This window comes from Macaca thibetana, chromosome 5, assembly GCF_024542745.1.
Source record: "Macaca thibetana thibetana isolate TM-01 chromosome 5, ASM2454274v1, whole genome shotgun sequence".
NCBI classification, from domain to species: domain Eukaryota; kingdom Metazoa; phylum Chordata; class Mammalia; order Primates; family Cercopithecidae; genus Macaca; species Macaca thibetana.
The window spans coordinates 100,265,279-100,280,670 of NC_065582.1; the positions used below are offsets into that span (position 1 = coordinate 100,265,279).

A 15,392-nucleotide genomic window follows, 5' to 3' on the forward strand; every position below is an offset into this window, starting at 1 on the left:
ACTTTTCCAATCCATGGGTTCTTCTAGGGCCCCTGCAGGACTTGTGCATATATGGATTTTGGTATCTGCAAGGTGTCCTGGAACTAATGCCCCTTGGATATCAAGAGACAACTGTACCGATAACACAGGCAATGTTTCAAGCAAGTAGCTGTACAGCTACATCTTAGACAAAACACATATAACAGGGTTTAACCATAGGATGCAATAAACTCAGATTTGTACAGATAGTATTTTCAACCTTTAATCCTCATGCCAGAGATAGCCACAACAGTTTCAGATACCAATCGCCTTTTAGCTTTGTACCTTCCTTCAGTGGGTGACAACTCCTTTAAGTCTTCCAAGCCAGGCTTTACATTGAGTAACTTCTTGTAGAGAGCCAATGGGAAGTGGAGATCAACCACAGTGGAGTTGTAGATAGCTAGTCCACAGGTTATGCCAATCAAGTGAAACCAGTTGTGCTCTACAAAACACTTTTTAGGACATATACAAATGTGTTAAAAAGAAATGCAATGTTTGTGGCCTTCAAACATTCTACCGTTTCCCTCAAAATATTTTCAAAATAAAAAAATAAAGGCCTCATTAATATTTAGTTACCTTCTGTAGCAAAGAAACACACTGACAAAAGTTGTTATCCCTTAAAGACGCAATGTAGACAGAGTTAAGCATTTGCACCTAGTGATACAGAGAACAGCTCATAGTCATCTAGAGCAGGGCTATCCAACAGAACTTTCAGTCACAATAGAAACATTCTATTCTGTCAATCTCATATGGTAGCCACTGGCTACATGTGTCTACTAGGCACAGGAAATGTGGCTAGTACAATGGAGCAAATGAATCTTTGTTGTTACTTAATTTTAAATAAATAATATATAAATAACCACATGTGGCTAGTGCCTAGTGGCTACCTTTTGGTATGGTGCAGATCTAGGAAGAAAACTCTCATAGAAAAAAATGTAAATGACCGTCTGATTGAAATTAAAATGCCTTTAAAAACTTAGCTCTCCTACTGAAGTTTCAAAAATAAACTGTGCATGCATATGTATGTGTGTGTGATACTATATTATCATTGTTATTAAAATCAGACATATTTGATTATTGACCTTCCACGTGTCACAAAACCAATTTATCACACTGTTTCTTTTTACCCTTCTCAGATAACAAGACTTGGATCTTACCTACTAGAAATGGAAATGGGACTGATGGCTCACAAAATGCACTATGAGGTCTTGGCAACAAGTATAAATGAAGACGGGATAAACATTTTAATTACTTATAAACATTTTGAATTATTATCCTTGCTATGTTCCCCTTTGCAAAGTCAGAAATTAGGGGATTGGTCTGACAACAAAAAGAAAGTTTAATCCATCTGTTTAATTGTGACACCACTTACTTACCGTATCTGAAAACCACAAGAGATTTGAATCTTGATAGTAGGTAAACATTCCATAGATGGGATTCAAAAGTTCTTTTAACAGTAAAAGAAAAAATTCCTTTGTAACACCACCAGCATCCACTGCTTCTTCACCATCAAAGATTACCTTAAAGTAATGGAACAGAATTAATGCTTCAGGGAAATCTATGACAAATTGTATCTCTTTTCAGCAGACCATTTTCTAAACTCAGGATAAATGAAGGAAAGTATAACAAAGAATATACACTGATGCAATGAAAACTGCAAGGTGTGTCTGTTGATTATTGCTGGTAAAGTTTTAACAAGGTACTTATAGATACACAAAATTTTTACTAGGTGCTTCAAGGGATACAAAGGAAGTCAGAAATTTACCACCTGTCCTTAGAAAGTCTACCATCTATTGGCTGGGCGTGGTGGCTCACGTCTGTAATCCCAGCACTTTGGGAGGCCAAGGCAGGCAGATCACCTGAGGTCAGGAGTTCGAGACCAGCCTGGCCAACATGGTGAAACCCTGTCTCTACTAAAAATACACAAATGAGCCTGGCGTGGTGGCGGGCACCTGTAATCCACTACTCCGGAAGCTGAGACAGGAGAGTCGCTTGAATCTGGGAGGCAGAGGTTGCAATGAGCCGAGATTGTGCCACTGTACTCCAGCCTGGGCAACAAAGAGTGAAATTCCGACCAAAAAAAAAAAAAAGAAAAAGAAAGTCTACCATCTGCTTAGGGGCAGAAAGACAGACATAAAAGCAGAGAATACTTATTTTTAAAGAGTCAAATATATAATGAGAGGTAAATATTCTGGCACATAGAAAAAAATGATTTTTCATTTAAGTTGAATAAAAGAACACTTTCTGGGAGAAATCACTCCCAATAGGGTTCTTGAAGTAACTGCTGCATGTAGAAGGGAAGAGGGTATTGTAATCAGACACAGACATGGGCTCTGTGAGGGAGTGGAAGTAGGCATGCTGGATACATAATGGTTATTAACAGTAACAACTACAGCAAATCAACAAATGACATGGAGTTTACTACATGCCAGCTCTTAAACTCTATTAACCTAATCCTCAGAACAGCCTTATGTGTAGAGTCCTATTATCCCCATTTCAGAGATAATGACTCAGGCACAGAGCTAAAATCAGCATTCAAAAAGCTTACACTTGTGGCTGTCTTCAAGATTGTCTAGAGCAGGACAAGAGTAAAAGTGGGACAGAGACTAGGACCTGGATTACACAGATGCCAGCAGAATACTGCTACAAAGCAAGAACTGCCTCACCTGAATTACCTATTGAAAACAGGGCAAAAAGAAAAGCTGTATCAAAAATGTAACACAGAAGTTCTGGGGAGAACAGCCAGGCAGATTGATGTGACTGATGCTACTGATTAGGAATTTTGGAAAGGGTAAATTATCGAGCATTATTTACCCTTTATGGAGATGATCAGTTCATTTCATGCCTATTACATTTCTGAAAGTGGAACTTATAAAAAGATTAGCAATAAGGATATAGAAGTTGTCTGAGGGAAAAGATGAATGACTTTAAACAATTTCAAATAATTCACTAAGTATTTCTAGAATACCTACTGTGTACCAAGCATTATGCCAAGCCCTGGAAATATGCATGATCTATGGAGAGAGAAATTTTTTTTCATTTAATAATTTGCAGGTACTAGGTGTGCCTCTCATAATAGGCCAATAGCTTCCCAGATGATTTTACTACCTTTCCATTTTCCCATTTTACCTTCTTTCTCTTAAATCTTTGATATCCACAATCTTCCTAAATGATAGCTTAATCGTTGTAATTAGTCAAAGCTTTCGTTTTCGTTGATGTTTGCTTGTTTTTGATAGAGCTGGAACTGGTACACCAAAGACAGCAGAAGAAGACAAAGAAAGCACTCTAATCTTTCAAATAATCCACTGACATTTTTATCCAATGTTACACTGAGATGTTCTGTTTGGTGATTTGACAAAAGAAGGTGATTCAATTCTTGTAAAATGAATGAAAGAATGGCTACACCCCACAATTTGAGTAAGATCATTGCTGCTTAATCAACACTGTTTGAAGAAAAATTGCGAAGGTATTTAGAGGAATATCCTGAAGGAACTCACTTTGAGAGGCTTTTTCAAATCAATATCAGAATGAATGCTCAGCTCTCTTAGGGCATCTCCAACAAGGTTGTTCCTGCGAACGTGAAGGACCAGGAAGGGGCTTCTGGCCAGCAGAGGCTCCAGGGTGAGAAGCATGAAGACATTCTGCAGGTTGGCTCCATTGACTGCCACCTGGAATGGCACAGTCAAGAACACAGTTACTCAGAGCACACACGTGAGTCGGGAGAGCAGTCAGCTGTGCTTCTGGACTTGGGGGCACTGACTGCACCTCCATTTGGTTATTTTTTTCCCTCTTAACTTCCACAGATTTTCTAAGTTACTTATGTTTACGCAGCACACAAGTCTTTCTAATCTGGACTCACAGAAACTAACTAAAACAGTTTATGAATCATATGATCTATAACCAGGTCCAGGAAAGTGACTTAAACCAGTTGATTAATACTAAAATAGTATCATGCTTAAAGAAACATGGTAGAAAGTGGGTAAAAACCACAACTTTCAAGATGGCAGGAAAAGAAAGCTAATAACCACTTGTTAAAGAGTTATTCTTTGAAAAATTTCATTTCTCTTGAAAACCTCTAAACTGTCAATATAACAGATACAGCAATATGAAAACAAACACATATATAGATAGATGCAGTCAGAGCTGGAAAAAGACAGACAGGCAGACAGTCAGAGAGATGGAGAGGGAAAGATAAATGAAGTTATATATCTATATCTACCAACAGTAGGAATTGGAGGATTTGAGCTGCTAATTCACAAATGTTTTTGTAGCTTGTCAAAATCAATTATACTTTATAATAAAAATGTGTATTTAAAATAAATTATTAAATAAATCTCTATAACAAGTTTTTATTCAACGAAGAATTCCCAAGTTCCATTTAATTCTCTCTCTCTGTCAGGAGTCAGCAAACTAAGGCCCCACATATCAAATCCAGCCTGTTGCCTGTTTTGCACAGCTCTCGAGCTAACAATGGTTTCTACTTTTTTTTTTTTTTCTGAGACGGAATCGTGCTCTGTCACCCAGGCTGGAGTGCGGTAGCATAATCTCGGCTCACTGAAACCTCCACATCCTGAGTTCAAGTGATTCTCTTGTCTCAGCCTCCCGAATAGCTGAGATTACAGGTGGGCAACACCACGCCCAACTAAGTTTTGTATTTTGGATAGAGACAGGGTTTTACCATGTTGGCCAGGCTGGTCTTGAACCTGACCTCAAGTGATAAGCCTGCCTCGGCCTCCCAAAGTGCTAGGATTATAGGTGTGGGCTGCGCCTGGCACGGTTTCTACATTTGTGTAATGGGTGAAGAAAATCAAAAGAAGAATAATCTTTCACCACATGTAAAAATTATATAATATGCAAATTTCAACATACATAAAGTTTTGTTGGAATATAGCCATGCTCATTCATTTATATATTGTCTATCACTGCTTTTATGCTAAAATAGAGTTGAATAGTTGTAACAGAGACCATAAGGTCCCCAAAGCTTAAAACATTTACTAAGTCGTCCTTTTGCCAATCTCTAATCTACATAAATGTGTATCCACCTATGTGTGTTATATTCAACACAAATTACTGAAAAGTTTCAAACAGCTTTAAGAATTATAATGGAATTTCAACCAAATATGTCTTCTCCTATTAGAAAAAATTACAACTGAATGTCTAGAAAGGGAGAAACACATTAAAAAGAGGAAATAATTTCTAAAATATAATACCTGCATCTGTAGTTCAGCATCTGTCTGTAACATTTTGGTCTTGGCTTGGGCATCAAAGATGAAAGGGTAGGAACAAAGTGTTACAGTATCCTAGAATAAAGCACATTACTGACAGTATTATACTATTCCACAGAAAGTATAGCTGGAAAAATATAAAAGCAAATTTTAAAAGGATCATTTACCTGTATTATTGATGGTCTAGCCTTCTGTGTAAAAAAAAATAAAAAGTCTCTTACTTAAATTGTAAAACCTGAATTTTAATCCCTCCAAAAGTAAAATATAAATAACAAAACACAGAACCAACCTGACTACTGGCCATAGAACTAACACCATTTGAATGGCTGACTAAATTTTAAGGGAAAAGATGTTTTGATGGCCACAGAATGAGAAAAAAGAGCAAAAGCAATTAAAAAATATTTTTTATGACCTTTAAAGGGCATGTCACTAACTCTCCACAATTCACAGCATTAACAGAATTCTCTTTTATAAGAAATCTAATTCCAAAACAGCAGCTTTATAACCTTGACTTCACAGGTTAATTTTTGTTGGGTAAAGTGGACAATACAAATTACATTTTATTTGTTAAATGATGTTGCATCTTCCTACACACACACACACACACACACAGAGAGAGACACACAGGCTGCTACTCTTAGGAGAAACCAAGTATTTGGAAATAATTTCAGGTGCTTCTAAAAATGACTTTATCTAGTAAACTGTTGCTGACTCAGCACTTAGACTAGTACTCGGCCTACAGAATGCATTCCATAGATATGTGAATGCACCTGTGAATAAACTTTGGAGGGGAGTAATGGTAAAAATCCACAACCACAATGAAGGACATCTAGGAGATGAGTTATAGTTTCACTTTTTGTTAAGTTGTGTAACAAACATTAACTTAATATTAACTTCATAGAAACAAAAAAAAAAATCAACAATATAGGTCACGTTGATCTGTAGCAAGAATTACCAAACACAAAACCATGGGTGTATTCTCAGAGATCTGGGAGTACTCTATATATTTCTTAATGATATCCTAAACAAAACTAGTAAAACACATTAAGTTATATTTGTTTGAATAACTGCATTGGCATCATGTTATTATTTAATTGTCCAGGTGTAGTGAGAAAAGAGAGAAGCAGTCTTGGCAGGTGGATGCTGCATCTGCACTAAGAAAAGGCCAATGCGGTCCTGGCTTGCTGCACACACATGGTTTAACAGCAGTTGAAGGAGAAAAGAGAGGTGAGTCATCCCAGCCAGATGGGCAGTGGAACTCAAGCACCAGGGCCTGACAGCATGCAGGCCACATCCACAATGCAACTGGAGTTTAGGTTCAGTAAGATATGTTTGATCATCACATAAAATCAATGAGGCTAACTGCATTTTATTGCTGTTAAAGTTTTGCTTATACTTAATTTATAAATTTGGTTTGGTTTTATAACTGTACTATATCAGGAGCATATGAATAAGCAGCATGTGCCTCCTTTTGTCCTTATGGATATTTAAATACAATAATTTAAAAGCAATTTTAATTAAAATCTACCCTGTTAACCCTTTATAACTAGGTTCTTCCAGGGATCTTGGCACATTTCTCTAGACAGAGAAATACTAATCGAAGAAACAATTCCAGTCCAGTGAGATCAGGTATGAAATCCTGCATATATCATCCAGACCAATCTTACTCACTCTCATGCCTACATATCCAATTACTTTGAAGTTAGAAATCAAAATGACTAGAAACAAAAAAACAAAACCACACCATAAAACAGCACTATACAAAAAGCTAAATCATCTTCTAGTCTAGGTACCTACAAAAGATATAAGCATCCTGGGAAAGAAAGCAGGCTTAAAACTGGTGCCAATATTCAGAATTTCCTCACCTGTTTCTCAGAAAAGATTAGTTTACGCAAAGCATTATCTGCCTATTCTCAAGGGAAAAGAAAGATCTTGAACGTGTGTTGGTCTATAAAGCAAGATAAAGATTTTAGATACTTCAAATATAAAAGTGACTGTGGAAGAAGTGATAACACAAAACAGTTCTGGCATTACAGAGTCCGAGCCTACTTAGTATTTTTAAGTACATACTGGCATTTTAGTTGGTGTAATGCAGTTATTTCAGACATCAATCAGCAGTTTTTTCTGTATTCCTTGGCTCTTTCCAGTCCCACTCCTGTTCTCTGACTCTCTCTCCCTACCCTGTAATCCCCACCCCGAGCCTCTCTGCACCCCTTAAATATCCACCTTCTGCAGCTCGTAGTCCCTCTCAGCATCCCTCACCTTACTCCTTCCCACACCCCAGAGTTGAAGGAACCCAGTTTTGGAAGCAGGTTGATCTCTCCACTGGAGAAAGGGAGGAGTTAAATTGAGGGCAGGGTCACCATTCTCTCCATTGAGAGGGATGGCTGGAAAGAAATCCAAAACTGCCTCAGTTAGGAGCCACAGCCAAAGCCAGAGAGATACTGCCCAGAGCTGGTGGTCTAGAGAAGGTCTCAGGTGAGCCAGCAAGGCAGGCAGGAAGATACGGAAGCCTTACAAAACAGAAGTGACAGCTCTAAGGAAGGCAAAGGATGGAAAGGTATTCAGTCAAAAGAAGCTGCAAATCTGTAACAAACGTCTGCTTATACATCCACAGACTTTTCATAAGTCTGTAAGTTTTTGTATTTCATATATAATAATTTAATTTCATTTTTATTCTGTGAATGCTGAATATTTTAGAAATCGTACTCACACTTGTATTTCCGTATTATATGAAATAAATCTGCATGATTTTGTGCCACTATTGCTATTCATAACCTAGAAGGATGCATATGAACTGATAAGATACATGATTATCTCCTGAGAGGCTACTTGTCTTGGACTATCCATTCCTCAAAAATGAGTTTCACAGACTTAAAACTAGTAAAGTACTAGTGGACCATATTTCAAGTCTCCCTGCCTGAAACAGGGCTGCACTGTGACCTAAGCTCATTTCTAAAGCATATGAAATAGAAGCAACGAATAAGTAAATGGAATAGAACAGAAAAATTGGGAATATCGTTTTTTTAAAATATGAAGTCAATATTTCCTAAATGTGGCTACAAGTGGGGCAGGAGGCACTACACGCACAGGTGCAGTGCTGGAGAAGAAATACAGCCTCCTCTGCCTTAGGGCCTGTCTTGTCTCACATGTGCACAATACTCATAACTGGAGACAAAACACTGCCTGGCTTTGTCTCCTTTAACACATACAGCAAGATGTCGAGCTTTATCTAGCTTTTATTTTTGAAGGATTAACATTGTGGCACTGACTTTCCCCACTTGTGCTGCCCTCTAGAGGAGCCCACCAATCACTCACTCTGTGCTATTTGGTTTTTAAGTGCAGATAAGGCAAGTTGCTGACTGAAGTAAAGGAACCACTACCACCTCTTCTTTAAAAGGAGTAAAAATCAGCCACTTTAGAATGTTCCTTCTGCACACATGTGTTAGATCCCTTTGGGAATTTTTCACTGCTGCTTCTGGGCTAAACACTCTGCAAAGGTAGACACCATATCCATACATGTTTCCACTCCCAGTGACTAGCAGGCAGACAGCACACATTAGGTGCTCAAGAAGTGCTTAGTGAAAAATAGTTATTGAGGGCTTATTATATGCTAAGTACTCTGCTAAGTAAGGTCTTTCCATGCTTTCTCACATTTAATTTCCACAATCTGTTATAATTCTTATTCACAAAAGAGGATGCTGGGCCTATAGAAATCAGGTAATTTGTCTAAGGCCACGGCCATTAGACCAGAGTTGGGAACTGAACCCAGGTCTTTTTGGCTGGAGCATGTGCTCAACAATATGCTACACAGCCTCAGCTAGTAACAAGCTAAAAATTCCAACACGCCAAAAAAAATCCATTTATTATTTAAAAGTAGTTAAAATAAACAAAAATAACATATGAAATAGCTTTAGTATTTTAAGTTAAAATCCAAAATATCAAGAAATTTAAAATTCAATTTCTAATATCATTGTACCTCATACACTAGAAAAAATTCCACAAAAATCACAAAAGGTCATAGACTAATTTCATGTAATTTTCCATATTTCTTTAATAACTATTACAGTCATTGAAAAGATGAGCATCTGTTATTCAAGATCTGATATTTGTTTATCAAATGTTAAGAGAAAGGAAGTTTAAAATATTGTAAAAGTTACTTAATTATCTCTACTCAGAGACTACTGTCATAATAATCTAGATTTTAACATGAGCAACTTCTTCAGGGTAAAAAAGAACTACAATTTGTTAGACTTATTTTATTCAGCATTAAGTCACAGAAAGGGTAGATTAGAAATCAGAAGAATTGACTTTTATTGCTAATGAAATTGGTGGAAAAATTGTTTAAGTTCCATTTCCTCATCTAGAAACAAAGCAGTTGGCCTAAATAATTCATCAGGCTTATTTTACCGCTCATAATGTTATTATTCGGTGAATAATTATTCATAAATTGATAAAACAGAAGGGCTTATTTTTAATAATTCCTAAATTTGAAAGTGAAAACAGAGTTCATTACTAGCCTTCATGTTAAATTTCCCAAGTCAACCCATTTAGAACACTCTAATTCATTTATATTAAAAAGTATTTTCTTGGCCAGGCACAGTGGCTTACCCCTGTAATCCCAGCACTTTGGGATGCCAAGGCTGGTGAATCACTTGAGCTCTTGAGTTCGAGACCAGCCTGGGAAACATCCCAAAAACCCCGTCTCTACAAAAAATACAAAAATTAGCCAGGCGTGATGGCACACACCTGCAGTCCCAGCTACTCGGGAGGCTGAGGTGGGAGAATGGCTTGAGCCTGGGAAGCAGAGGTTGCAATGAGCAGAGATGGTGCCACTGCACTCCAGCCTGGGTGATAAAGCCAGACCTTGTCTCAAAAAAAAAGTATTTTGTTTTCTCAGGGTAATCATAAAATCTTATTTAAAAATAAAACATTGTATGCATTTTTTAAGTCTCCAGAGAAAAAAATACAACATTGTGTCTAGCATTCATCATCCATTATTTGACAAAGAAAACAGTCCTGCTTGTTCAGTTAGATCAGCCTATTGAAATGCCTTGCTTTTGGAGACAACTGCTGACTTCCAAAAACCCCACAGGAAAAATATTGCCCTAATATTGGTGATGAACCTGCTACACTGGCAAGGACTCACCTCAAATCTGCTACCCACAAAATACAATAACCAAATTATCATTCTGTTTTCTAATCTAACTCAAATTTGTACATACTCCACAGACGGGAGATCCTAAAGAGCCTTGCATATATCCCAAGCCAGTGTGCTATCAAAAGGAGCAGTTCCTGCCATGCCAGTGGTGGCAGGCAGGAATCCACAGGCCCCTGAATGGCATATCTAAAATGTAGTGAGACAGCTCTGGATCAGGGATGTGTGACACTTTCACACACATAATTCTCAATCAGAAGGGGCCTACAGGGTCCAGGTAGCTGACACATGATGACTGAAGTAGGCCGTCAGAAAATGATAATTACCAAATGATCCTTCCTCAATGGCAGGGATAAATTAAGCTGCAGTGGGAATTGTGGCATATACATAAGCCTCATCTAAAGAGTCACTCTTGAACTCTGGCCACTTGGTGTCATATGGGAAAGACAGGTTGTATTGCCAGATCTTCCAAGTTTCAAGGAAAGCTAAAAATTCATATTTGTATGTGTCTTGGTTTTTTTTTAAATTAGGGTTTAAAAAAATCTAACATAATAGGTACCATCTTAAGCATTTTTAAGTGTACAGTTCAGCAGTGTTAAGTATATTCACACTGGTGTACAACTGGATCTCCAAACTTTCTTATCTTGCAAAACTGAAACTATACTCATTAAATAGCAACTCTCTGTTTTCCCCTGCCTCCAGCCCCTAGCAATCACCATTCTACTTTCTGTTTCTGTGAATTTGACTACTTTAGATATTCTGATTTTTAAAAGGTGGCAACTTTTAATGTGTAACATTCTGGGTGACTACTCATTTATGACTCCTTATAACACTGATGATTACTTAAAGCACTTCCAAGTTTCTAGAATGCAAAATGCCAGCTGGATGAAGAATAGGTGAGACACTGACATCAAAGTCAAAGACATATTATAGAGCTCACACGTGCTCTTCTTATAAAAAGACTAAAGCTGTAAAATATGCTTTATGAATTCTTACCATCCCTGCTTGATGCAAGAACCACATGAGGTAGTCTTCCTGAATGTCCACGAGACTGGAAATCTCAGGAATGTAAAATGTATCATATTCCACATGCTTCACTTTAAGATTTACCTAATGAAGAACAAAATACAGACTAAAACATGGCTTCACAAAGAACATCTCACTAGGATATTTTACCCTACCATCTAATTACCCCCTCCCCACTAGCACCTCCTATGCTCACCTTATATAACTTCTCCAAGAGTTTGAGAGCTGCTGTAACATAATTGTTAAACAGTACGGGAATTAAGAATGTCTTTCTTCCCCTCAGTAGATAAAGGACTGCACCTTTATAGAGGTTTACCAGCTTCATGAAATATTTCGGGCATACCTGAGACCACCAGTTATCTTTAGAAAGAAAGAAAAGACATATTTCAACAAGTAATCTTGGGCAACTATTTATGTCTTCTGCCTGCCAGTTAAAAATTGCTTTGTCTAGAAGATAAACATTAGTCTAAAATGCATTTTCCCAAAACTGACTTTAAAAAGAATCCATTAAAACATTTTTGGAGAGAACAGCAGCTGTACAAGAATCCCTGGAGTTCTGGTTTTTTTTTAAAGCTGGGTCTGATTTTTTACAAAGACTCAATCTGAAGGTTAACTCACAAGTCCAATTCCAGACTACATGTGGACAAGAAACACATATTTTGGGCAGGAGTGATGCCCACTGTATTAATCCAAAAAGTATTCTTTTGTCCTAGCGCTTTCAGCCACCACTAAATCCTGAAGCAGAAATGCAAAGGATGACACACCCTAGAAGCAGCAACAATACGGCAACCATTCCCTTCCCTTTAAGAGGTATCATTAGTTGAAAAACTGCCATTTTTATTTCTCACCAAATAATGCTTTCTCATAACCAGAGAAGAAAATCATAGCACTGGCTTATATTTCATTGGAAATAAACTCAGCCATACTGAAATATTTAAAGAATGAAATAATATGTCTGAGATTTCCTTTAAAAATATTCCAACAAAAAATAAAAAGGTGGTGAGGGCAAGAGACAGATGAAATAAAATGGGCAAAATACTGACCACTGCTGAATTTGTGTGGTGACTACCTGTAGCATACTCTCTACTTTGGGGTATTCTTTTAAATATCAATAATTAGAAGTTAAAAATAAATTAAGTGTGAAATTGAATAATTATGTTCTCTTTGTAATGTCCAGTCTGGAAAAATAAAAATGAAAAAACTCTAAAACTTGAAAGTCAGGTAAGATTCCTTCTAATATTGCCACCTCTCTGTTTCACATCAACTAGAACACCTGAGAAAATGTTCCCCAAAAGGCTTTTGATCTTAAAAAAAATTAAGTACTAACATTTACTAATGCTTTCATTATTATTTCCGTTTTTATCGCTTCTACAAAGGTGGAGACAATATATAAAAGCCAGTATTCCACCTTCAGGAACACAGTCTCTTTATTCGTGGGGAGACCACACTCAAGTAACATCCCAGTCCATCTGGAACACAGAAGTTACTGAGCTGCAATGACACCTAACAAAATTTACCCGGGGGGGAAAAAGTAAAAAGCCAGGTGATAGACTTCCTGCACTTGATTAATAAAAACATTTCAGGCGCTACTCCCATGAAAGACACTCTCCAAATCACTGAGGAACGGAAGGTTTTTATCTCAGCAAAGTGTCCGGAGCCTGCAAAAATCAGTGTGGACTCAACTGTCCTAAAAAAGAAAAACAAAACAAACATTTGGTAAGTCCACACTAGGTCATTTTCTTTCTCTTCTTTTTTGGAGACCTCTGTATCACCAAAACCGCTCACTTCACTCCCACCCCCTAAATTAGACATAGGAGAAACAGAGACCAATGTACACGAATATTGAGGCCCTATTTATTATAAGCAAATGTGGTAGAAAAAAGTAGTTTCAAATTAAATAAATTAGGTTTGTGAATATTATAAAATCAAGATTATTCTGGCATGAGTCATTTCAAATAATCTAAATAATGGTTTTATTTTCAACTTGAAAATAGGGTTAGCTAAAAATTAACAGCAAAGCAAAAAAGGTTTTAAGTGTTAAGGATATTAAATGGCAACAAATAGATTCTTGGATCTCAATCCACTGGAGCCAGGAGTCACACCAACAAAACAAATGAGCATAAAACCACTGATATCGAGGTTAGCAAATTTACCTAGTACTTTGCTGGGGTTTGTATCCAGCCGCAGAATGGCCATAGCCAAGGGAATAGTCAATGTTATATAATACTTGGAATCCTGGAGTAGGGGAAACTCAGGTAGTATTAAATAGATTCTCATGGCTTCAACATCTGGTGGTGAGCTTGACAACTGGGGAATCAGGCAACTTTCAAAACTGTTCAAAATCTGTATGAGAGAAAAGAGTAATGAGAAATTCAAACAAACCTGAGATCTAGTTAACTTATCTCTAAGTTCATAACCTATTTGATAGACTCTCAACTCTCATTCATTCACTATGCACTGAGAACCTACTATGAGCCCTACACTGGTCTAGGCTCTCAGTACACATCCATGAAAAGAAAAGCCAAGGATCCCTGCCAGTGCAAACTGTATATTCTAGAGGGGCACTGCCTTGGAAAGGTTTAAGCCAAAAGAAAACAAAAGGTAGGTCTAATTCCCAAAGTAAATACTTTACAAAATTAAGATTTAGAGACTTTCACTTTTTCATGTTACTCTTTTTCGCTTGAAATTGAATTCATCAATACAAAAATGCATTTTTAAGAATGCACTTTACAAATATAAGAAACATACCTGTTCTAGAATCATGGAGTGCTGAGAGTTCATTAACTTCTCAAATAACACCCTAGTTGAGTTCAGGTCAATCCCAGGGATTTTGGGACTCGTTTTAAAATGTTCATCAATTCTAAACAAACAAAATTTAAAAAGTATTTAATAAAAGAAAAACAAAGCAAACACTCTGATAGGAATTATAAACAAGTAAACAAAATACTATGTTCTTACTAATCAGATTTAAATTTGACCTGGAAGATAAGATCCACAAAAATACCGCATTTTGCATAAATCTCAAAATAATAAACCCAAAATAAAGAATATTATTATTTCACAAAGAATAAACCACACTGGAATTCCTTTTACAAGAATTTTCAAATTTTTAAATCTGTTTTCCTTCAAGTCAAAGTATAAGGACTGTCATGTCAATTTAAGGCTATCTTGAAGTTTATAAACAAAGAATTATTTCCCTGATTTCGTATTGTGTTTTTTGGTTTTCTTTTCTGTATTTGTGGCTCATTGAACTAGATGTAGATGCTGTTGCTTGGGGCAAATAACATCCCCTGTGCAAACTGGTGCACTCATTAACAAACGACAGTAGAACCTCCTTGTTGAAAACCTTTCTTACCAAAGTATTTAAAATAAAAATGATCTAGAGTAAATGCAAAGTTAATGTCTCTCATCATTAACACAAAGGATACAATTACATTCACCCAAGGACTAATTTCATTGCTACTATTTTTTTTTTTTTTTTTTTTTTTGAGACGGAGTCTTGCTCTGTCGCCCAGGCTGGGGTGCAGTGGCCGGATCTCAGCTCACTGCAAGCTCCGCCTCCCAGGTTTACGCCATTCTCCTACCTCAGCCTCCCGAGTAGCTGGGACTACAGGCGCCCGCCAACCCGCCCGGCTAGTTTTTTTGCATTTTTTAGTAGAGACGGGGTTTCACCGTGTTAGCGAGGATGGTCTCGATCTCCTGACCTTGTGATCCGCCCGTCTCGGCCTCCCAAAGTGCTGGGATTACAGGCTTGAGCCACCGCGCCCGGCCTATTGCTACTATTTTTAACTTTCTAGCAACTAAATCTTTTTTTAACCTTAAATAAAATCTTAGCATTTTTGAGACTTAGAGAATATCTCATATATCCCGCCCTTGAACCTACCACATCTGTTAATTTACAAAAGAGCTATCTATTTGCAAAGCAGCCTTCTGTTTTTGAGTAATGGACACATTCGGATGATTTG

The 15,392-nt window shown here is 37.2% G+C and overlaps 1 protein-coding gene across 2 annotated transcripts in view; it reads right to left on the reverse strand.

Annotated features, from left to right (window-relative positions):
- Window positions 1-15,392, reverse strand: part of HERC3 (HECT and RLD domain containing E3 ubiquitin protein ligase 3) — a 123,067-nt gene that overhangs the window by 25,774 nt on the left and 81,901 nt on the right. For both annotated transcript variants that reach the window (XM_050790416.1, XM_050790417.1), the window contains 9 exons: window positions 14,176-14,287; window positions 13,581-13,770; window positions 11,624-11,787; window positions 11,398-11,511; window positions 5,411-5,434; window positions 5,229-5,318; window positions 3,516-3,686; window positions 1,395-1,538; window positions 304-470 (listed from right to left, as the gene is read on the reverse strand). In XM_050790416.1, coding sequence (XP_050646373.1) covers window positions 304-470; window positions 1,395-1,538; window positions 3,516-3,686; window positions 5,229-5,318; window positions 5,411-5,434; window positions 11,398-11,511; window positions 11,624-11,787; window positions 13,581-13,770; window positions 14,176-14,287 — 1,176 coding nt within the window. The remainder of the gene's footprint in view (window positions 1-303; window positions 471-1,394; window positions 1,539-3,515; window positions 3,687-5,228; window positions 5,319-5,410; window positions 5,435-11,397; window positions 11,512-11,623; window positions 11,788-13,580; window positions 13,771-14,175; window positions 14,288-15,392) is intronic.